This window comes from Balaenoptera physalus (assembly GCF_965194825.1).
Source record: "Balaenoptera physalus genome assembly, chromosome: 13".
Classification (NCBI taxonomy): domain Eukaryota; kingdom Metazoa; phylum Chordata; class Mammalia; order Artiodactyla; family Balaenopteridae; genus Balaenoptera; species Balaenoptera physalus.
Genome location: NC_138892.1, coordinates 31,047,739 through 31,073,233, shown reverse-complemented (window position 1 = coordinate 31,073,233; position 25,495 = coordinate 31,047,739). Strand labels below are relative to the sequence as shown.

The window sequence follows — 25,495 nt, the reverse complement described above, 5'->3', positions numbered from 1 at the left end:
CATCTTCTTTATCCATTCATCTGTCGATGGACACTTAGGTTGCTTCCATGTCCTGGCTATTGTAAATAGAGCTTAATAACTCTTTAATATTAACATTTTAAATAACTATTCATCCATTTCCCCACTGATTAGAAATGCCATATTTATCAGAAAACATATATGGATCTGCATCTGAGCTTTCTATAACTTATTTTGCTAACGTGGTACTATGATCACCACACTTTAATTTCTATAGCTCTATACTGTGTTCTGAGAGCTGGTTAAACAAGTTTCTTCCAATTTTTTCTGGTCATTTTTTTCTTGGCTATTCTCACACATTTAACTCATCTGTACAAATTTTGAAACTGGCTTGGCAGTTTCCACTAAATTCCTTCGGCAAAAACTTCACATTCTGGATAGGAACAGTAATGATTATCAGACTTACTTCCCTACCATAAACAATCATACAACTCAGCAAAATACATGAAACAATTGTTTGTAGGCACTGGACAAGAGACAGCACAGGGCTGTGAAACTTGAGAGATAGAAAACAAATGAGATAAACACAACATCCATCCCAGATTTCTACCTGGGAGCATTTTCAGGCATGGCATAAGGACGCAGAGTCCAAGGAAACAGCTGCAATCTCACTGGGCAGAGGAAATAGCAATTAGAATTCAGAACTGCTAAAGGGCTGGAATTTTGAGGGCAGGGTAGGTGAGAGGACCTGTGAAGAGCAGAAATCCCCCAAAATCTGCCTAGGCATCTCACTGAGTCTTTGGTCAAATACAAACCTGATAATGCACAGGACAAGAAGACTCGGCAGAGAACAACGGAGACTGTGAGCCAAACAAAGATTCCTGAGGTTACACAGTACTGAGAGATGTTCAAGTTCTGAACCGATTTGGCTGAACACTCCAGGCATTCAGCTGAGGCCCTAGAAAGTCCACTAGTACTATAGCCCAAGAGTAAAGGCCACTCTGGATCCACCCTAAAAAGTCTAAATCCAACACAATCTAGCCAGGCCAGCAGAAAGTTAATTGTTTACCAAAACAAAACTCAACACTTTTTAGAAGATGATAGAGTAACTCATACTCTCAAACATTGAGCAATGTTTGTGCATACAACAAAAAACTTAAAAAATACAAAGAAGCAAAAAAGTTTGATCAAGATATGACATAAATGTTAGAATGAACAGACAAGGACTTTAAAACTGTTATTATAAATATGTTCAAGGATTTAAAAGAAAAGATGGGCATAATGAGCAAACAAATGGAAAATCTCATCAGAAAAATGGATAAGCTTACAATAGATTGGACAATGCAGGGAAAAAAATACCATGGAACTTGAAAACAGGCCAATAGAAACTATGCAAACTGAAGCACAAAGAGAACAGAAGTTTGAGAAAATGAACAAAGCCTCAATAAATGATGGGACAATATCAAGTGGTCAAACATGAATTTGGAGTTCCAGAAAAAGATGAGAAAAAAATTAGGGCAGAGAAATAATATATAAAGAAAAGACAAAAATTTTCTAAATATGATGAAAAAAGATCAATCCACAGATCCACACAGTTCAAGGAACCACAAGAAAAATATATAAAACCATACCCAGGTTCATCATGGTCAAATCACTAAAAACAAAAGATTAAGCAAAAAAACATCTTAGAGCAGCAGAGAAAAAAAAGACACATTACATACAGGGGAATAATGATAAAAATGACTGTTGCTTTCACTTTAAAAAAAAAATGCAAACCAGAAGACAATGGAATGATATCTTTAAAGTGCTGAAAGAAAAGTTATCCACTGAAATAAAATTCTACATCTCAGCAAAAATATCCTTTAAAAAGGATAAACAAAAAGCTGAGAGAATTCATCACTAGGAGTCCTGGGATACAAGAAACAGTAAATGAAGTTTTTTAGGGTGAAGGGAAATGATATTAGATGGAAACTTGGATCTACACAAAGGAAAAGAGTGCAGGAAAAGGTAAATATAAAAGCCTTTTTTGTTTCTTTAGAAGAAAATGGTTGCTTAATATATTATGGGTATATATGATATGTAGAAGTAAAACTGTCAAGAGGTGGGTGAATGGAGATGTATTTTTTTAAGTTCTAACATTAGAACTTTTATAAGTTCTAACATTATATATAGAATGGCATAAAATTAATTCTAGACTATGATATGCTAAGGTTACCACTAAACAAAAATATAAGACCAAAAGTAAAGCTAAAAAGACAATAGAGGGACTTCCCTGGTGGCACAGTGGATAAGACTCCATGCTCCCAATGCAGGGGGCCCAGGTTCGGTCCCTGGTGAGGGAACTAGAGCCCACATGCATGCCACAACTAAGGAGCCCATGAACCGCAACTACGGAGCCCGCCTGCCACAACTAAGACCCCAGGCAGCCAAATAAATAAAGATTTTAAATAGATAAATAAATAAATAAATAAAAAGACAATAGAGGAGATAAAACGGGATACTAAGAAATACTTGATTGATCCAAAAGAAAGGAGTAAAAAGAAATAAACAAATGAGACAAATAGAAAACAAAGAGCAAGGTGGTAGTGTTAAAATAAATTTAATCATAGGACTAGTTACATAAATTTAAGTGGACTAAGCACTCCAATTAAAAGGCAGAGATTTTCAGACACAAGCACTTAAAAATAAAGTTACCCTCTATAGTTAAGTACATAAAACGCATTCAAAGGTTAATAGTAGTTACCCATAGTAGCAACCCCAAACACTATGTGCAAATGTGTGAAATGACTTTGGAACACAACCTAAAGGTGACTCCAGTAGAATCCCAAGGAGAAAAGGCCGGAATGTGAGGGTAGTTAATAGCTGACATTATTTACATTCATTAACTTGTTCAGTTTTCAGGATGACTCTCTGAGGAAGGTACCCCTTTGTATCCATTTTATAAGGGAGCAGACTAAGGCCCAGAGGAGTTATGTCATGTTTGCAGGATCCCATGCTAGTGAAACCAATCAGCTCTACGGCACCACCTAAAAGATACTACGTCAACAGAGAGGAGGTGCCCAGGAACCACCTGAGGCAAGAGCAAGAGCAATCGTCCATCAGGCTGTCTCCAGCCCGGCCCAGGGAAGAGAGCACCTGACCAGCAGAACCGATCGCGCAGCTTCCTTGGCAGGTACGTACATGTGGAGGAGATAAGCCCATCTCACTACCCTAACCTGAAAAAACTATCCATCAGGATTTTTTTCAACAAACTTTCTTGCCTTAGTTCCAGGGCCCACTGAGCCCTTATTCTGACTTTGTTGACAGAGGAAGAAGGCCCTGACTGAGGCATGCAAATGCCCTAGCCCCTCTGAAAGTTAGCGTTGTCACTGTAAATAAATTGTAAATTTGGCTTCTGTTTCAGACTCTCCTCCATTTATTAAGCCTGACTTAGTTCCCCCTGAGCCTTCTCACCTCGGGCCAAAACAGAACTTCTGATCCTTCAGACATTTAGAAGAAAGTCCTAGACTAGAACGACCCCATCAAGGCGAAGCTCTCACAGGAAGCTGCACAAACACTGAGAGGCCGGGCCTGAGTGGTCAGTTAGGCCCAACTCTCTTGGTCTCCATCTGCATTAAGAGGAGCCAAGAAAAAAGATGATAATAAATGTGTGAGAAAGAACTCATGTTGTTGAGCACATATATGGAAAGCTGGCCAAAAGATGAAATCTTTATTCATTAAATTTAGCCAAATTTGTTATCAAAGAACATTCCTCCAGAGAGGCCTCTGTGGAATTCCACAGGAATCACTCACTCCAAATAGTAAGAAAACAACTGATTGATAAATAAATAAATAAATCCCTCAGATCCACAAGGTACCAGCAAAATAAAGGCATTCCATTAAGACCAGGTGTGCAGAGTATAAAAATTATCAATTTGATCAAAAATAAAACAAAACAAAAAAGTAGTGAAGCCACATAAATATTCCTCATGCATAACATGCATGTATAGTACTCCTGAACTTGGTATAAAAAAATCCACAAAAATGACTCTTCCCTGAAGAAGCCCATGAAAACTCCCACCAAAGCCACCTGCACAATAGCGGTCAACCTTTCATTGATTCATTCAACCCACATTTTTACACAACTCCTCTGAGCCTTCCTCACCCTATAACTAACACTCTGCAGTGTCTCTCACACTGTACCTGACTCTAAATTGAACACTCTCCCCTGATACCCACCTTATTAGTTCCCCCACTTCAGTCCATGTCACCTTAATAGAGCTGCCTTCCCTGGCCACCATATGTAGAAGAGCACCTCCCATCTCCGTCACTCTCTGTCCTGTTACCCTACAGCACTTTTCTGCAGAGCACATATCACTAGAATATTTGGTTATTGTCTGTCTCCTTTTGATAGAAGGAGTTCCATGACAGTAGGAATTTTGTCTGTTTTACTTTCTGCGGTATTTACAGAATTTAGAATGGTCCCTGGCATGAGAATACACAATGAATAAAATACTTGTAATTCAAAGTCTCCATAGGGCAGTGAGGCCTAAACTGGCAAACAGACCTCATTAACAGGGTAATGTGGTGGCATAAAGGAATCATAACAGGCTCCGCCTGGGAGAGTCGGAAACACTTCTTAGAGGAAGAGATGCAAAGCAGGCTGGTGAAGGGAGGGTGGAATTGGGGGCATTCCAGGTATGGCAGGCAACACGTGAAGGGGCACAGAACATAACAGAGCATCGCACACTTGGGGAACCTTGTGTAGCTGCAATAAGGTGAATGGTGAAAAGGAAAGAAAGGCGAGCTTGTAACAGGAAGGCAGAGCAGATATGGCAGGACAAGTGTGCCCGGACAGCAGTCACCGAGCGGCTTTAACCTGAGGAAGAGCACAGTCAGATTTGCATTTCACAAAAGTCTCTTTGGAGGCAGTAGGGGAAGGAGGGAATAAGTGCCAATCTGGAGTCATGGAAAACATTTAGGAGTTCATTGCAAAAGTCTCCACAAGGGATAATGATGCTGAAAACTAAGGCCGTGTTGGGGATGGAGATGAAACAGGAATCACGAGTGCACATGACTGGATGCAAGGATCAATCCCACTTTTCCAAAACTCTCCTTCACTATCACTTCCTATGGAAAGTGCCTTTTAAAAAAAAGAGTGAAAAGAAATATTTTAAGGCTCAGGTCTCTGTCTCCCTCTCCGGCCCCTCCCCACCCCCACTAATAATTCCAGGCATGGCTGTACCCAGAAACCACACCATGTAATCAGACAACAATTTCTGTCTTCCTCTCACAGCTCCACTCTCCTCTGAAAGAATCAGCATCATTCTTAGGTCAGCATTTTGGGCACGGCGTCCCTCAGCAGTTCAGGTTTAAATAAGCCTCAAGATAGCAATCTCACAACAAAGGCCTACAGTTCTAACAAGGCTCACTCTCTCCTGTAGGAAGGCGGATGCTCTGTCCCGGATGGCAAACCTGAGCTGAGCCTCCTGCTGGACCGGAGACAGGGCCACCACAGCACATAGAGGGACCGTCGGGGAGGGCTGGTTCCTCAGGGAAAATGTGGGCACTACTACCAGAAAATGGGGAATGATGCTAGGCAAAGTGCAAAGTTCCACCATGGCTTCCTTCTCTTGATTTAAGGAAAAACAACATTTTCAAAGGCTTCCCCCACTCCCCGAGTTTCACCCTAGCCGATGGCGCTCAGCTGGAGGAATGGCAGCCCTGCGGCGTCACTCAATCCCAAACGCTGTCAACTTGTATTTCTCATCCTCGCAACAGTCCACTTGGAGGAGCCTCAACACCCTCACTTTCCACAGAGGCAGAGAGCCGTGAACTGAAACATGCCCGAGGGTAACAAGGTGCTACATGTGGGCACAGGAATCTTGGACTATCTCATGCCAATCCTCTAAACGCAAAGTCATGGCAGTAGGATAGACCAATTAATAAAGAAGAGCTCAGATCATGCTTCTTCCAGATTCCAAGCTCTCTGGTGTCTCCGTATCACCTGTAGGATGAAGTCCAAAGTCTTTACACATCATCCAGGACCCTGAGCCTTTCCGTCTCCTCCTCCCCTCACCCCACCTCATTTCCTGAGCACGGCCACAGCTGAGTAGTTGACAGAGCAGCACACTCTCTCAGCCACGGCGCTCGCTCCCGCTGATTCCCTCTGGGAGGTCTGCCACCCGCTTCCCGCCGATGATTCGCCACTCCCTCCTCTTCTCCTCCCCCTGCTCCCCCACCCCAGTTAGGGGCCCACAATGTCTCTTTTGACTTTTCCTCACACAAGCCTAGTTCAGTGCTCCACTTGCACACTCCCTCCTCATGTATATCATTTTCCCAAAGGACACACCCTTTTATAATTATTTATATCTTTTTTCTTTCCCTTGAATTACAAAAGCTCCTTGAGGCTAAGATGGTGTCTTTCATCTCTCCATACTTAACACCCAGCACAGACGTGTGGCTCGTATCGGGGGCTATGCTTATTAAAGGAATGTTTTGATGACGAAAATTTCACATTACTGGCGATCTTTCAACCTTTCATAAGTTCTATCTTACATTAGCGTTACCTTTTTTTCTTTTTAACATTTATATTATACATAGATAATTCAATACAAGCACAAGGAATAAAGTATTTCCTAGAATCTACTCCAGGAAAAATTTTCTCTTATCTGAACAACTTGATAGGATTCCTTCTTGTTATTAGAAAATGAAAATATGTCAGCCTCCATCATCCCATTAATACCTGGGCTTCAGGAAACTCAGGCTACACCTCATGCCAAAACTGCACTAACCCAGGTTACGTGGTTCTAGATAGAACTGTCTCTCCGTTCCCTCCAGTGACTGATGTATACATAGGTATGTCAGTTATTACAAACCACTTTAAATTCTTTTTGAAAGGAAACAGAGATACATAGGTCACAGTGGATAAATAATAGCTCTTATTATTAGTCAGAATACAGAGGACACATTCTGTCTTGATTAGTTAAATCAATATTCAGTGCTTTTGCTTATGTTGAGCTCCCTGATGAAAGTAACAGAAATCAGTCTCTTTACCGAACATATCCAGAGTTGGCACATAGTGGGAGCTAAATGACCCTTCCTAGTACCCGGCCCTGCCACCTATACCTCTGCTCTCCAGGACCCAACCACTAGATAATAGATCTCTGCCTCCTCTTATTTACAACATCATTTCATAAATAAATACAAATGATTTGACCAGCCTCTTGGGACCATAACACGTGCCACCTCCTTAGGTGGGGAAAAATTATCAATTCAAGTTACATAATACATGTAAAAATTAAATAAGAATGAGATGTCCAATGATGGTGATGGGGATGATGGCTAAGATTTATCTACTGATTAGTATGTGGGCTTTTAAATTTACTCATTTAAATACCATGACAACCTAGGTGGCAGGTTACTATTATCATCCTAATTTTACAGATAAGAAAACTGAGGCATGAGAAATCAGATAATTTCCCCAAAGGTCATACAGCTAGTAAGTGGTGGGGCTGGGATTTGAATCTATATATTTGTAACCACACAGATATATGGCATATATAGAAAATAATACTAAGATGGCCAGAGCCAAAAGTAGCTAAGCCCTTTAGAAGGAAAAAACAAAAAACAAAACTATTGACTAAAAGTATGATCTTCTATCCTTTTTTAGTCTGCTTAGACTCATTACCATAAATTATAATCAACACCTCCTGGGCAATAATGCCCCCCAGAGAGCATAACAAGGGTTAAGAGTTTGGACTGTTAGGCAAGACAGAGAGAGCTGGGCTCATGTGTTCATTCCACCACATCCTAGTTGGGGACACCTGGCATGTATGTCATACGGTGGGCACAAATCCAGGTGACCACAGGGTTCACAGTTTCCCCCACTGATTACCTCTGTACCAGCCCCCTTCTTGTGAGAACTCTCCTCTCTCTGCATCACCAGAGAACATGGTTGGTATGACCCCTCCTCCCCAGCCAGGGTAGCTTGTCTCAGTTGGGTGCCTGGATAAATTTGAACAATCACAGTGTCTCACTGCCTGGTGAAGGGATGGGTACAGGGTCCTAGCTGGGCCAGAGTCACCCCTGGGTGCTTTTCTAACTGGAGCTAGGAGAAGCTTTTCCTCTCAAAGCTTAGAGCTTCCTCTCAAAGCTTAGGGTTTCTCAGAGAGTAAAGCTGGCATGTAGAGAGGCCTAGAGAGAGCTAACAGCATTGGAGTCCCTCGTTCTGGTCTCTCCTTCCAACTCCAAGGTTATCAAACAGCCAACAAAACCACCTTGAGAAGTGAAAAAGAATGGGTTTCTGTCACTTTCAGCTAGATGAGCTCTAACTCTAAGTCTGAAACTTAGTTTCCTCATCTGTAAAATGGGGAATTTAGAACAACAGCCCTTCCCTCCCTCCCTGGCCAGTTCCGATGGGGAAAGGAGATACGGATTTTTAAGTACTGTAGCATTGTGTCTTAGGAATAGAGGGCTCCGCGGCTGTTAGCAGACCTTAATAACACAACAGCACTTGTCCCAACAGACTGTTGCCAAAGATATTGGAGTCATTCTTGGTTTCTCTCTTTCTCGTCACATCCAACATGACAGCAAGTACTTTTGATTGTAACTTCAAACTACAGCTGACCCTTGAGCAACACGGGGGTTGGGGCACCAACGCTCCACAGAGTCAAAAATCCATGTGTAACTTAGTTTGCCCTTGGAATCCAAGGTTCCTCCGTATTCACGGTTCCACAACTGTGGATTCAACCAACCTCGGTTTGTGAAGTACACTAGTATTTATCGACACTATTGAAAAAAATGCATGTATAAGTGGACCCCTGCAGCTCAAACCTGTGTTGTTCAAGGGTCAACTGGATAGATTATCTAAAATCCAACCACTTCTCGAAATCTCCACGGCCACTACCCTGGACCAAACCAGGATGAGAACCACTGCAACAGCCTGCACGTCCGGGCTCTGCCCTGACTTCTGACAGTCTACTCTCTACACAGTGGTCAGAGGGGTCCCAGTAAACTGTAAGTCAGAGAGACGAACATGCTCCAATGGCGCATCTACTCAGCGTGCCCGTCAGGGCTGTTCCCCGGCTTCCCCGCACTCTTGGCCACCCCTGCCTTCTTGTCCTCACACAGCCACCCAGCTCCCGCCTGAGGGCCTTCACTCCTGCTTCCTCCACGCGGCCTTTCCTTTCCCAAACATCTTCAACCCTCACTCCCTGCCCTCCCTCTGCTCAAAGGCCATCCTCTCTGGGAGCAGTCGCTGAACACCCTGTTTAAACTGGCAGCCCCCCTTCCCATCTAGCTCTGTTTTTCTCCATAGCACTTACCACCATCTGACCTACCATATCTAGTTTCCTGTTTGTCTATTGTCTGTCTCCCCTCCCCAGAATATAAGCTTCATGAGAGCAGCGGTTTTTGACCATTTTGTTTACTGTTGTTCCTGGCACATAGCAAGCACACAATAAATATTTGCTGAATGAATGAACAAATGAATGAACGAATGAATGAATTTGCCCTCAATCTCCTTTTCTGGGAGTTGGGGGGGTAAAACATGGACTACAGCGGGAAAAAAAAATGTGGAAACCTTACTGTGAAACTTTGCACTTACTTGGCACAGCGAACCCAGTGTGTGTGTCGGTACAAAGAATATAAGAAGCGCTGGCGATACATGTTCCATACTTTGATAGATTTGTCTTCAGAAGCTGTAACAAGAAACTGGCCATCGGCTGAAAAGTCCACACTTCTAACTGGAGCTGTGTGAGCTTTAAATTCAGAGGATTTCCCTCTCCTGGAGACAAACAGTTTAATATTTATAACATTTGATTTAATTATCAGTATACAGACTTTGAAACATATAAAACAGTTTGTTGTAAAAACTGACAGAAGTGTGAAAAGGCTGTGTTGTACTGTACTCTTCATCGACACTGTTCCAAGCTGGTTCTGTTAGTTAAAGTCACAGCTGACACTAAACAAGTGAGAACCTAGTGGTCCCCACCCTGAAATGCATTTGCTGACTTTGCTTTAATTGGAAGCTACGGAATGATATTTTGAACAAATCTCTACCATGCATTTTAAGTTCCTGTTGTTCCTCTAGAGAGAGCAACATACAGTTTAAATAAACTGCAACCTAGAAAACCGAAGATTCATTAAGTGAAGAGCTCTAAGGTAGGGTTTTCAAACTGGGCTCACATGGAAATTGTGTGGAATGGCAGTCCGGCTTGGGAAGGAGGAGATGTCCCCTATGTCACTTGCCGCTATACAGAATGTCCCTGGGTGATCTGACTTTCCTGCTTTCACCCACCAGCAATGCGAATGAGATCCTGAGGTATACCTAAGGCCTTGCTCGCCCCTGAGCCCAATCTTACATTCACAAGCAAAACAAAAGATAAATGGTAATAACATATTGACCCTTCAGTTCTCAACACCTTGAAATTTCAGATACTTTTTTTTTTCTTGGCTAGGGTGGGAAAAAGAGAATAGGAAAAAAAGATGGAGAAAATAATGTGTGGCATTTAAGGAGAAGCAGCAGGAAAAATGTTGACATAATTAGGGGTAGGCTAGTAGACAGCGCTGGAGTTAAATGGTGACATTTGGGAAATGCTACTTTGTGTCAGCGTTTCCAAGTTCCCAAGATACTTTCACTTTATACTACATTTAGACTTAGCAATTTTTCCATTCAGAAAGTCATATTTATACAGGTGATGCCTTATGGGAAAAATCACCACAAGTGTTTGAAGAAGATCAGGCAGCAGAATTTGCAGAAGCCTGGAAGTTACACTCAGGTCCTCCCCCTCCTCCCCAACATCCGACAGGTCAGCAAACCTATTTAGTGATAGTGAGATTGCTACCACCTCCTAAATATCTTTTGAATCCCTCCTCTTCTTTCCATCCCAGCTATGCTTGCATTAAGGTAGATATACATATCCTCAATATCCTTCACCTAGATTACTGCAAAAGCCTCTTAACTGGTCTCCCTGTTCTAATCTTCTATCTCCCTCCAGTCACCTATATACTGTGCTTACAGCCTTGCTAAATGTATAATTCTAAGCGTGTAAATCCCAGTGTAAACGTGTCACGGGCTGCTCTCCAAGAAAAAGTACAATGCCCAAGCTCTTTGGCGAGACATCCTGCCACTGTACTGACCTTTGTACTCTTACGACAGTCTCACTGCTTCAAACACACCTCTGGCTTTGTACTTACAGCTTTCTTAGCCTGACTACTTTCCCCTACCAGCAAAGCCCCCTTGACCAACCCAGACAGGCTTAACTGTTCCCTTTCTATTATATCTATTTTGCTTATTACATTATACAGTAATTTTTGTTTTAAAATAGTCCTGTTTCTCTCCTATTAGGCAGTAATTTTTTGAGGACAGGAAAGATGACTTATTCATCTCTGAAAGACCAGCATCTAGCACAATGTCAGGCACGGAAAAAGAACTCAGTACATTTTGTTGAATTCTGCTGGGAAGAGTCAATACTTAATGGTTCTTAGATCCATCCTGGCTTTCCCTTCCCGTGGCCTGTAGAAGGCAGAGGTGACTTTGTCATAAATCTCCATCACCTGATGTATGACAAACCAAGAATAATTAAAATCAATATTTAAAAAAAACAGGAGGGAGCATTCAGGGACTAGTTCAGTGATGTTTCAAGGGAAAGTTCTTTGAGTAGGAGTCAGGAGTACAGTATGGCCTGATTTTAAGTATAAGCCCTAGAGAAAACAAAGAAAAGACTTGGCATCTGCTATGACCAGGAAGCCAAGAGACAGTTGGTATCATCGAAGTCTGCCCTGATCTTTATTCTGCACTCCGTACTGCAGGAGGCTTTCCTGCTTGCATTCTTTCTAAAAGCCGCTCCTCTCGGCTATAGGCTGGCCCAACTGCCAGCTCCAGATCCGGTCTCAACAGGAAGCATATAGGAAACCGAGATAAGAGTGCCTAGTGTTTGTTGTGCTGGTGCTTAACTGGTTTCTAGTTCCTCACGTGGCCTTAACACAGACTTTCCACCTCCCACACATTTACCTGCCCTTTCTGCCCAAATTCTCTTGACTGCCGACTGTGATGAACGCCAGGCCAGACCTGCCTCCGAACTCGCTCCTACTATTCTTTCTTAGCCTTCCGGTCACCAGCTCTGGTGTCTGCTCATCTGGCTGCCCACAATTCCCCTCACCCTGTGCACACACGCCACTCCTCCCCATGGGAGGTGGAATCCATCAATTTCTCCTCCCTTTGAATCTCGGCTGGTGCTGTGACTTACTTTGACCAATAGAATGTGGCAGAAGGGATACATACTGTGCAAGTTTCAGGTCCAGCCTTTAAAAAGTCTAGCAGCTTCGGCTTTTACCATCCTAGAACCCAGCTGCCATGCTGTAAGGAAGTCCTTATAGAGCTGGAGAAAGGGCATATGGAGGACCAAGGTGCCCCAGCCAATAGCCGGCACCAAGGCCACAGGTGTAAGAGGGAGGCATTGGACCTGCCAGCCCAGCTGCCAGCTTAATGAAGCTGCGTGAGTAGGAGCCAACATCCATGGGGCAGAGGAGTCATCCGGACAACCCATAAAATTGTGAGAAATGATAGTGATTGATTTAAGCTACTAAGTTTTGAGGACTGTTATGCAGCAATAGGTAACTGGTTAATCCGTTTCCTTCTCATTGCCATGACCCACTATTGCCCTGGCCCCGCTATGATCTGATTTAGGAAGAGGAACTAGACGTGTCTACACAAGCCTAATTGTTGTACTTAGATTAGCCAGTACAAGTCAATGATTCAGTGTGCTTATAGCTCATCTACCCTTGTGCAGTTTACTGAGATTTCCCTGAATTAGCGATGGGAGACTGAGGCTGCGCTGAAAATAACAAAGCACTAGTCCTAAATTCCTAAAGTGAAGGATTTTTTAAAATGCTTTCACTTTTGGACCCCAAATCAGCCTCTTGTCCTTACAATTCCCTCTACATTGCCATCTGCAGTGTCACAATATGTCACTTCTCCTCAGTAGTGTTTGCTACCTCGGGATAATGTGCAGATTTCTCAGTATGGAGATCCTTTGGGTAGCGGCAGGAAAAAAGTGCCCACTGGCAGGGAAATGCCCCTGGAACTTTCATTCATTTGCGAGTGCCTGAGCCTGTTCAGGCACGTACCACAAATCAAATCCTGCCACAACAGAGTGAAGGAAAACACTCGTTTCTTATTATCCGAAGTATTTATGGAGGAAATGATATGATGTGTGGGATTTGTTCTAAAAATACGTATTCTAGAAAAGAAAAAAAAAAGGTGTGTGGCAACAGGGGAAGAGAAAAAACAAGATTGACAGAACACTGATAACTGTTGGATACGGGAGATGGTTATGTGGGGAGGGAGTTGTCACATTACCCATTCTGTTTTCATGTATGCTTGAAATTCTTTATAATTGAGTTTAAAAACTTTTAAAATAATCAGGGCTCAATAATTGCTTAAAACCAATGGGCTATCAGCTAGGATTTAAAAAACCTCTTATAGAGAGGTTTGCTATGACAGGATAGGACTGTGCACAAATGCAGTGGGGTTTATACATTTGTCAGGAATTCTCTTTAACAAGAAAATTCTGGAGCCCAAATGAATGATATGCATCAAAGAACAGCTAGCCCCGGGGTTTTTAATAGAGGTTCAAAGTCCCCTCAAGGATCCACGATGGGTGGTAGTAGGTTAATAAACTGTAAAATCTTGGTTAGACAGGCTGAGGTATATCTCTCTGGGGAGACGATCTAAAGCTTACATCAGATTTATAAAGGGATTGATAACCATCACCCTTCCGAACCACCACCCCCCCACCCCAAGAAAACCTTAAGACATATTAAGCATATTTCCATGGTTAGAAATAGTTTTCAAACAGAAGACACAATTATGAGTTAAAGATGAGGAAAAAATGGTATGAAATAGTTTGACTTTACGACAAGGGCAGTACACCTTGTTTGTGACTCAGACTAAAGATGTGCAGGTAACTGGGGGTGTAGGCATTCCAAGAAGGGCACAAGGAACAGCCTGCCTCCAGTTTTCTTTCACATTTCTAAATCCAGAGCATAACAAGTGTTTGTTTCTCTTACTTATCAGGAATCCAGAGTCTAACGGTCCTGTCTCGTGAAGCAGATGCCAGTAAGTTTCCAAGTGGAGAAAACTGCACGCTGGTTACAACGTCCTTGTGACCCACGTATCTGAAAGCTCTAGCTTGCGGCTTGAAACTCCATAGCATGAGAAACGTATCCCAAGAACCAGTAGCTATTAAGAAATAGAAGAACAAAACCACTGTATGTTAAAACACAAATGTAGGCATGTCTCATTACAATGGGCAGCATATCTAACAACAAGACGTCCAGGTAACAGAGGTGCCTGGAGGTTGTAAGACAGACCAAGTAATGGCAAAAACATTTGTAAAAGAAACCCAAAGCCACATCACTAATATGCAAGCTTGGCTGTGTCCTATGTAGCCACAGAGCAGGATTATTGGCCCCTGTATTTGGTTAGAACTCAATGACTATTTACTAGAAGAAGGCAGCACAATACAACAGAGACACAGGACTAGGAGGCAGTTCTGTCTCTCTCAGGTTGACTGAGAAAGTAACTTAATCTTTGTGTCATAAGGACTGAATGCTTTTCCTGAGAGGGCTGGATGAGAATGATTTTTTTAAACTGTTTATGCAGAGATAACTTCACAGTTACAGAACAGTCATAATAACAGTATAAAGAACATTAATATACCCTTTAACAGATCCACCTGTTACTATTTTGCCCCATTTGGTTTATAATTTGCTCCTGTGCTCACTCTTTTTCTGTACACAAGCATGTATGTGCGTGCACACATACAAACACACAATTTTTTTTTTCCTAAGCGATTTTGGGGTAAGTAAATTCATCATCATGGCACCTTTATTCCTAAATACTTAAGTGTTTTTTTCTAAGAATAAAGATATTCTTTTACATACCAATAGCACTGTAATCAACTTCAGAAAATTTACCAGTGACAGTACTTTAATCTACCGTTTTCCAGTTCTGTTACTTGACCAGTAATGTCTTTTTATAGCTAGATAAGGTAATCTTAAAACACACTTTTTGCTCTGTTATGACATTCTACAATTAATAAAAGAATCATGTGTTTCAGACATTAACTTAAGGCTTTAAGAAAAGGAAAACAAACGAAATCAATAGTGGAAATAAATGCCTTAAACAAGGAATGAAGAAATAAACAAATGAAAGATAGATCTAACTCTTGCCCTAAAACCAAATTTTATATATTCATGCAGCCCCAAAATAGCCCCAGTGAGAGGAACCAGGTCAATGAGAATCACTAAGCCTAGATTGTAGAATGTTTAGAAAAAATACAACTTTATAAACTTGAAATACAATTAGTATTACTGTTAGAAGAGAAATATAAAGTCACTGAAAACCTTCTAAGTTCCTTAGCCATAGATAAAATTCATCTGGACTTGGCCTATGCAATGTTTCCACGTAAAATAGTTAAAGTGAGTTTATAAGCTGTATACTACCCCCCCCCTTTTTTTTTTATAGCTTTTTGGCTTTGGGTTTTTCTTTTTTTTTTTAACCCCACATTTGTTTATTTATTTATTTTATTTTGGCTGTGTTGGGTCTTCGTTTCTGTGCGAGGGCTTTCTCTAGTTGTGGCAAGTGGGGGCCACTCTTCATCGCGGTGCGCGGGCCTCTCACTATCGCGGCCTCTCTTGCTGCGGAGCACAGGCTCCAGACACGCAGGCTCAGTAGTTGTGGCTCACGGGCCTAGTTGCTCCGCGGCATGTGGGATCTTCCCAGACCAGGGCTCGAACCCGTGTCCCCTGCATTAGCAGGCAGATTCTCAACCACTGCGCCACCAGGGAAGCCCCCCTTTTTTTAAAAGTACAAAAAGTTGATATTCCATTACAGCTCATCAAATTATTAAATAAATCAGGGTTTGAAACATCTGGGGCTAATGTGGGCAAAATAGGGAAAACAATGAATTATCATGCATTATATTGGGGACTCTAGCTGAGTTCTAAGGTATTATGCTACAAACAAGAGCTACAAAAGGGAGTAAGACACAATCTCTCACCCTCAAGGAATCACAATAGAGCAGGAGATGGTTCATTAGATTATAATATCATACATGTTCAGAGGACTTTTATATATTATTTACTCTTTTTCTTCCAGGTTTGAGATATACATCATGAAATGATTACCACTATAGGTTTAGTGAACATTCATCATTTCATATTTCTCATTAAAGAAAAAAAAACTTTTTTTTCCTTGTGATGAGAACTCTTCTAAGATTTACTCTCTTAACTTTCACATATAACATACAGCAGTGTTAATTGTATTAATCATGTTGTATATTACATCCCTAGTACTTATAAGTGGAAGCTTATACCTTTTGACCATATTCTTAACGTTATATGGGGTAGTTAGTGGTCCTTTCCAAGGAAGAGACATTCGAGCGGACACTTGAGTGAAATGGGGAGTGATCCAGGCTAAGACGTGAAGAAAGAGCACTCTGGGCAGGAGGACTCCACGTGCGAGGGCCTGAGACAGCAATGCACTTGCCAACCTGAGGAGCAGCAAGGAGCCCAGCATGTCCACGGGGGGAGAAAAAGAGAACAAGATGGGAGCCCAGGGAGAAGCTGATGCCAGCAAGGAGCCATGGTGAGAGGTGTGTATTTAGTTCTCAGCCGCTGAAGGATTATAAGCGGGAGGATCTTGTGATCTGATTTAAGAAAACTGCCACTCTGACAGTGAGAAAAGGATGATCTTTGCAAAAATGATGTTGGGTCGATTGGGTATTCACAAGGAAAAAAAACGTACCTTGACTTCTACACTTTATACTGTACACAAAAGTAATTCTGCATGGATTGCAGATCTAAATGTGATCGGTAAAACAATAAGCTTTTAGAAGAGAACTTAGGGGAATATCTTCATGGCCACTGGGGTAGGCAATGATTGCTTAGATAATACCTGAAAATGACTAAATTACTAAAATTACTAAAAGAAAAGAATGATAACTTGTACTACACTAAAATTAAGAAATTTTGTTCATTGAAAGATACCGCCAAGCAAGTGAAAACGCAAGCCACAGAGAGGAAAAAGATATTTACAATACATTTATCCAACATATAATAAAGAATATATAAAGAATCCTACAAATCAATAAGGAAAGGCAGGAAAATGCGATAGGCAAATACATAGGCAAAGGGCTTAAACAGGCACTTCATAAAGGAGGCTATGCAAATGGTCGATGAACATATTTAAAGGTGCTCAAATCCATTAGTCACTAGGAAAGTGCAAATTAAAACCACAATAAGATATCACCACACTCTCATTAGAATGGCTACAATAAGAGAGATAAATAGTACCAAATCTTGGTGAGTATGTGTAACAAGTGGAGCTCTCAAATAATGCTGGTCGTTTTAAGCACCCTTGGAAAATTGTTTTGAAATCTGTTGAAGCTGAATGTACACTTACCATCTGACTCAGAATTTGACTCCTAGGTATATACCTACAGAAATTCTTATGCATGTTTAGCAGAAAACATGTACAATAATGTTTGCGGAAGTACTATTCAAAGAAGACCAAAACTAGAAACCCAACTGCCCATCAAAGTCAAACGGATACATAAATTGTGGTATGTTCATACTGTGTACCTAACATGTAATTAAATTTCATTTATATGAAGTTCAAGAAGAAGCAAAACTAATCTATGGAGTTAGGAGTCAGCATAGAGATCATGTGTGTGGCAGGGAGGGAGGATAGTGGCTAGAAGGGAGCACAAGAGGGCTTCTCACTCTGGATGTTGGCAAAATGGGCATGTCACAGTTGTGGAAATTCAGCAAGCTGTCCAATTTTGGTACATATCTTACACTTTAATAAAATGTTTAGACGAAACGAACAAAAAATCTCACTCTGGCTGTTGTGTGGAGTACACACAGCGGGAAGAAGGAAATCAATCAGGAGGCTATTGCAATAATCCGGCCAGAAGGTGGTGGTCTGGACTAGGCTGAAGGCTGTGGAAATGGTAGAAGCAGTCAAAACCTAGATACATCATAAAGATGGAGTCCACAAGGCTTGCAAACGCATTAGATGTGAGGGGGAAAGAAAGAAAAGAAACAAAGGTGCCCAGCTTTTGGCGTGCGCACCCAGGTGAATCTTAGAGAGATTAAATGAGATTAAGGCGTTTAAAGTATTAAGTGAAATAACACTCAGAAGACATGCCTGGCACACAGAAAACGCTCAAATGTAGCTATTATTACTGTCGTTTTAATTTTTGTTACTGTCAGCAGCAACAGTGTAGATAATACATTAAAGACTGGAAACTGGATGGGATCACTCAGGCAGTGAGTCTAGATGAAGAAGAGGGAGCAGATACTTAACCTGGAGAGAAGGAAGATACAGGAAGGAGCCATAAATGGAGTGGGAGGGGCCAAGGAGACTGTGGTGTCCAGGAATTCAGGATGTGTTCCAAGAGGCTGACGGGCTGTGTCAAGTGCTTTGAAGAGACCTGGTTAAGATCAGGCCTGAACACGACCAGCTACATAATTTGGGGGGTCCAGTGTAAATGTGGGGACCCTTGTAGGAAATCATTAAGAATTTCAAGACCATGACAGCAGGGCATTAAACCAAGGATGGGACCTGCGCAACGATACAGGTCATTTGCCCAAGAAGCCAGCCCTAGGCCCGAGGATCAAACGTTGGCTTGGCAACAAGAATTGTTTCAGTGAAGTGGTGGGATCAAAGCTGGAATGGTGTGGGTTGAGGAGAAAATGGGAGGGAGGCAGTGGAGAGAGTTAATATACACAATTGATCCATGAACTCATTGAAGGTTTACAGGGTCACTAACGTTCAATATGACAAGGACCAGAAAAAATGTTATTATAGGATCATGGCGAAGCAACAATTGATTGGGGGTGGCATGGGCGGGGGAGGGGGAGAAGGGCAGAGGGCAGAGCCATAGGAATAAGAACGTGACACTTAACTGAGAAGATGCCACAGGACTTGAGCCTTTACATATTTTGTCAGAAAAGGAAAAGGACATCTTAAGCAGAGTGGATGCTCAAAAATCATAAATTTAGAGTTGATGGCTACATACCCACATTAAAGCAACACTTGGCTATTATCAGCCTGAGGCCCGCTAAAGAGAAGTGATGAGACGGCAGGATGAACGCATGGTTTAAAGGACAGCCAAACCTTACAGCAAGGTGGCATTTCCAAGCCCTAATAATTATGAAACACTAGAAGCAGGGATGTCCCAATTACAACTGTGTGGCTCAGGGTACACTCTACATTTTCTTCCAAATTTCAAGAAAACAGAAAAAAAGACTAACAATCTACAAAAAGCCCATGAATGCATTCTTATTGGAAACTATGAAAACCAACACTGAATTTCCCTCCTTACTTCCTTAACCCTGCCCCACCAAACCCTAATACCACGATAATAAAAGGTATTTGATTATTGGTGTCAATGCTGTACAGTGTCAACCTGGAATTTGCTTTCATACATTTCTAGTGAACCACACCCTCTATAAACATTACCACATCATTTAAAATGTCAAAGCTTGTACCTAATCACCATATGACTCATCTATTTTAAGATAAACTATCAAAGGGAGGAAGTTAAAAATTTAACTAGTAAATCTACCCATTAAAAAAAAAAAGTATTTATATTTTATAACAATAATCTATTGTTTCAAGCAATCCTCATTAGGACAAAAGAAAGAACAATGTCCACAGTCACCTAGGCCAGTGTCAGGTCTCTGGAGGTGGCAACAAAGAGCATACTAATGGCTTGCTCTCCATAATGTCCAAAAGGCCAACAGCTATTGTGTCACCTTAAGCAGCAACAACTTTCTTTCCTCAACCCGAGCTCTCTCATTGATTCAACCAAAATCCACTACAGTTAACTGGAGGTTTGCTGTGCGAGGAATACCTTTTTCTGGAAAGAGATGGTACTGCCTCCCAATTATTGCATTTGTTGTTAAATTATCTTATCTTTTCTAACGGTAATAAATGTATATGATGCAGAATTCTAGTATTACAAGAGTATTTACCAAATTTCCTTCCAGCCCTTGGCCACCTGGTTTCCCTTCCTAGAGGCATAGTTACCATATCTGTTTAAGCACATAGGAGAGAGGATAGTCATTTTCTCGAGTATCCTCCCATGTGCTTAAGCAAATATGTGTGTCAAATCACTTTTTTTCTGGATTATTTTACATTTTTCTTCCATTTTTATTGAGATATAATTGACATACCACACTGTATGAGTTTAAGGTGTACAGCATAATGATTTGACTTACACACATCAAGTGATGACAACAATAAGTTTAGTGAACGTCCACCATCTCATATAGATCCAGTAAAGAAATAGGGAAAAAAAATTTTTTCCTCATGATGAGAACTCTTAGAGTTTACTCTCTTAACAGCTTTTATATACAACGTACAGCAGTGTCAGTTATATTTATACACCCCTAGTGCTTATTTCCCTTACATCTGGAGGCTTGTACCTTCTGACCACCTCCATCCAAATTCCCCTTCCCCCACTACTGCCTCTGGTAATCACAAATCTGGTCTCTTTTCTAATGAGTTTGTTTTTTCCTGTTGTTTCCTTGTCATTAGATTCACAATATACACTTTTGACAAGAACACCACAAAAATTATGTTGTGCCCTTATCAGTGCATGATATCAGGGTATGCTTGATATCTGTCCCAGTATTGGTGAGATTAACTTTGATCACTTGGTTTAGGTAGTTTTTGCCTTGTAAAGTTAGTATTTTTCCCCTTTGTAATTAATTAGTATTTTGTCGGGAGATACTGTAAACTATATAAATATCCTCTTTCTTAATAAACTGTCACCCACTAATTTTATTTTTTTTTAATTAATTAATTAATTTTGGCTGCGTAGGGTCTTTGTTGCTGTGAGAGGGCTTTCTCTAGTCGCGGAGACTGGGGGCTACTCTTCGTTGCAGTACACGGGCTTCTTATTGCGGTGGCTTCTCTTGTTGCGGAGCATGGGCTCTAGGCACGTGGGCTTCAGTAGTTGTGGCACACGGGCTTAGTTGCTCCGCGGCATATGGGATCTTCCTGGACCAGGGCTTGAACTCGTGTCTCCTGCATTGGCGGAAGGATTCTTAACCACTGTGCCACCAGGGAAGTCCATCACCCACTAATTTTAGCATTCTTCAATGATTTTCCAACGCATTATTCTTTCTATGATTTACTAATTAATGTTTAATTAATTGTTTGTTAATTTGTTATTTTAAGGAAGAATCTTCTCTTTTTCTCCACTTACCTACTTATTCAAATACTTGTTTATATCAGTGTGAACTCAAGATTATTTTACTCAGTGGGTTATAATCCAAAGCTATCATTATTTACTTTGACTCATATTGTTCCAGATTTGGCTAGTAAGAGCCCCTTAAAGCTGGCCTCTGTGTCCTTCTGATATGTGTCCATCATTCTGAGTACTTCCTTACTTCTAGAATTACAAGATGTTCCAAGATGTACTTTCCCTGCTCCAGTCCTGGAATAGGTCTTTTCTCCCCAAGAAGCTCTGATTCCTCTTAATAGAGAGTGGTATTTAGAAACCAAGATCTGGAAACTATGTTTGCTCATTGCTACTGTTGTGACAGCTAACAGAACTAAGAAATAAGATATAAACAGAAATCTCAGCAGGCAGAACTAAGAAATTAGATATAAATAGAAAGCTGTATCTATCAATATGTAGAAATGAAGATAAAGATATTAAAAACCATGAGTTCATATTGATAACTCTAATTCAATCTAACCACACCGAATACATTCCAGCCCTCCCTCTTCTTACATTTATAACTCTCTTCCCCCACAGTAAAAAACCTGGCTCACATTACACTCAATATATTTTTGTTCAAGTCTAGAGCACGCAAACGGTTTCAGAATCACTAACCCACACCCCTGCAAAAAGCGGTGCTACTAACTAGAGTTTAGGGTGCAGTTTTACTCCTTTTGATCTTGCCAGGCTTGGTTTTATTCTTTGTTAGAGCGAATCTACTTCAGTTTTAAATTTAGTTTTCGGGCATGCCCTTTATTTCAGATGTGGTCCTGATGCCTAAGGCCTGGCCTCCCTGGCGTCTCGCCTGAGGTGCTGGGCAAGATCTCCCCTTTGTCTGAGCTAGAGCTGGAGCTCTCTAGCCCGGCATGGTCACTGGGATCACCATTCCTCTTCCAGCCTGGCAGGAAGGGATCTCCGCTAGACCTCGCACTCTCTCAACTTGCACCTCAGCCAAAACTGCAGCAGGCCCCGCAGACATCTGAGGCCACATACCCCACTCAGCAGCAGCTTCTCAGGAACCCTGCCACATGCATTCAGCCCGGACACAGCCAGAAGAACTAAGACCTCTGCTGCCTCAGCTCAGCCAGGCTGTCTGCTCCGCTTTGCTCTACCTCTGCTGTGCAGCAGGAAGAGTGCCCCCGGGGAGAAAGCCAAGGCCATGGCGGTAGGGAGGAGCGCACCTTCCTTGCAAGAAGGTGTTTCCTTCTTGCAAGGATCACCGGTTTACATTCCCTGTTGCTCAATGCCCGAAAACAGTTGCCTCATATATTCTGTCTCATTTTACAGTTGTTTTCAGCTGGAGGGCAAGTTTGGTTACCAGTTACTTTCGTGTCTGGAGGCAGAAGTTGGCCTTAGTCTTTTTAATAGCTGCATAGTATTCTATGGTGTAGCTATACCTTAATTTATTTAACCAGTCTACCCTGTTTAGGTTGTTTACAAATGATGCTGCAATGTACACGTGTCGTTTCTGACATATGCAAAATAACACTGTGATAAATGCCCAAAAGAATTATTGATGGGTCAAAGAGTACATATTTTAGAATTTACTAAAAAGGTCCATGTTCATAATATAGTATCTTTCACAACTTTATAAATTTGGATTATATTCCTCTTAGGCCTTTTCATTCCATAATCAAGAGAGTCCTAATAACTCAATCACCTCCGTATAGAAATTCTTGAATTTTTCAATTATTTCAGAAGTCCCTCAATATATTTCCTACCCTCATTATGTTCTGCTTTAAAACCCACTACCAGAATGAAACTCAGCTCTCTAGTTTGAGGGCACCATGATTTTGTACTTTCTGTTGCATTTCCAGGTTCATGCTGGTCTTCGGGTCACAACAGAAACACTGGACCACCTTCTTCAGGAAAATATAAACAAGGAAATCTTCTAAGGAAATCTAAGAGAAGGAGTTCACTATAATTATTTTTAAGAAAAGAAAAATAAAATGTAATCCCCAGGCATACACATCCATAAACCCAGACAGAAGCGAGACAGTTACACAATAAAAAGACAATATTCTGGGGCTTCCCTGGTGGCGCAGTGGTTGAGAATCTGCCTGCTAATGCAGGGGACTCGGGTTCGAGCCCTGGTCTGGGAAGATCCCACATGCCGCGGAGCAACTAGGCCCGTGAGCCACAACTACTGAGCCTGCGCGTCTGGAGCTTGTGCTCCACAACAAGAGAGGCCGCGATAGTGAGAGGCCCGCGCACCGCGATGAAGAGTGGCCCCTGCTTGCCGCAACTGGAGAAAGCCCTCGCACAGAAACGAAGACCCAACACAGCCATAAATAAATAAATAAATAAATAAATAAAAAATAAATAAAATTAAAAAGTGTTAAAAAAAAAAAAAAAAGACAATATTCTAATCGTAACTAGATAAACTTTAATACCCTATCTAATACTTTCAGAATAGTTTGTACAATCCAAGTGCTATGTAATAGTATACTTAAGTGATGGCACTGACTTAAAATTCCTGTCTGAATGAGGGAATAATTTTCCTGCTAGCTGACACTAAGTAGTTAGCTTGCTGGTGTAAGCAATGTCTCAAAGGAGCTGTGACTGCTTTAAGAATAATCTTTAGTAATGACAATGTAGAGAAATTTAACTCATTCAAATTCTGTATCTCAATGAGGGGTGACAATCTTAACGACACAAACCCTTCCCGAGTTGTCACGGTGGGCCAAGTACTTTTAAGAACTTGGTAAACATCCTTTTACATAATCCTCACAAAGAGGTAGGTGACTATCATTATCCCTTTTTTACAGATGAGGAAATGAGGCTTGGTGAGGTGAAGTAACTTGCCCAGAGTCACGCAGATGGAAAGGAGTAGAGCTCCATGTTTAACCGGGTCTATCAGACTCCACAGCCTGGGCATTTAACCAAGAACCCAGCGCTTGGAGAAGCTCTGGGGATTTACTGATTATCCCCATTGGAATTACTTGGGGACCTTGTTAAAAACGTGTATTTCTAGTAAGTTACATTCTCTGGAGTGAGACCCAGGAATCTGAACTTTTGATCACTTTCTCAGTCAATTCTGATATACGTGGAAATCTGAGAAATACTGCACTCTGCTACTGCCTCTCAGTGCGTACCCGAGCTTACTTTAGCGCTTGGGAGCAACTTTTAAAACTATAACAGTAGGAGGAACTTCAGTAAAGCTGCTACACAGGTTGCCATCAAGAACCAGAATAGAAAAAGAATTTCTGGCAAACTTTAATTATAGTTTCACTGTGAGGAAAATAACTTAAAAAACTTTAAAATTCACAATTTCATTCTGCCTCTATTCAGAAAGAAAAAGGAGATATAAACTTGTCCTATACTGTCATTTATTCTACAAACATCCCACAGATTAAATAGGGAATGAATCAATGACAGGGTAGCCTTGAACACAAAAAGAGGAAAAGGTGACAACATCAGTGTTAAAATATAGCATTTTAAATGGAAACTTCTAAAGTGCAGCTCAGATTGTGCACGTCACATGAAAATGCTCTTAAACTCTTCTACCATTTGTATAAACTTAAATGTGGCCCTCTGGGAAACTGCCCTAATAGAAAAGAGCGTGGCTCCAGAGGCCGACTGGAAGTCAGGCTCGGCCAGGCTCTGCTGCTTACCAGCTATACCGCCTCAGCAAAGTTACTCAGCTTCCAGTTTCTGTCTGCATAAAGAGGGATGATATTTCACAGGTGGTCATTTTTTGCCATCCTCTCCTCTCTGATCACCTTCCAACTCATCCTGTGAAACCCAAGAGCCCACCACCTTCCAAGAGGCTATTGAGTATAAATCCACCATGCTTCATGCTCTGTTTCCTCCAGTCATGACCAGGAATTTAAGCCTTCAGCCCCTCTGGTCATCAATTACCCTGCACTCTCTCCCATAATGCTCCAGATAGCCCCTTAGCTGACCCTGGTACCCATGCATGCTCTCCTTCCCCAAAGCTACCACAGGCCAGAGAAACACCCACTACATGATCCCTCTTGTATACACATCCTCCTCTCTGAAAGTCCCTCCTCCTACTAACCTACTTACACTTTGACTCTGCTCGGGGACATCAAGTTCCCTGCAACCCTTTCAAGCGACAATCATTTTCTCTTTCACACTTCACCTACCTCAGGTCACAGTCTTTCTCTCCGTTCTAACTCCTGGTATTATTAGTTCATTCAACAGATATCTCACCCCTACCACATGTAAGGCATGGTGGGCGGGGCGGGGAGAGTCCTAAGTAACGATATAGGCAAAATCTCTGAATAGGG

The 25,495-nt window shown here is 41.6% G+C and overlaps 1 protein-coding gene across 4 annotated transcripts in view; it reads right to left on the bottom strand.

Annotated features, from left to right (window-relative positions):
• The window catches only part of POC1B (POC1 centriolar protein B), a 145,200-nt gene that overhangs the window by 109,204 nt on the left and 10,501 nt on the right, over nt 1-25,495 (bottom strand). For all 4 annotated transcript variants that reach the window (XM_082419017.1, XM_082419018.1, XM_082419015.1 and 1 more), the window contains exons 3-4: nt 14,011-14,182; nt 9,545-9,724 (exon numbers count right to left, since the gene is read on the bottom strand). In XM_082419017.1, the coding sequence (XP_082275143.1) occupies nt 9,545-9,724; nt 14,011-14,182 (352 nt within the window). The remainder of the gene's footprint in view (nt 1-9,544; nt 9,725-14,010; nt 14,183-25,495) is intronic.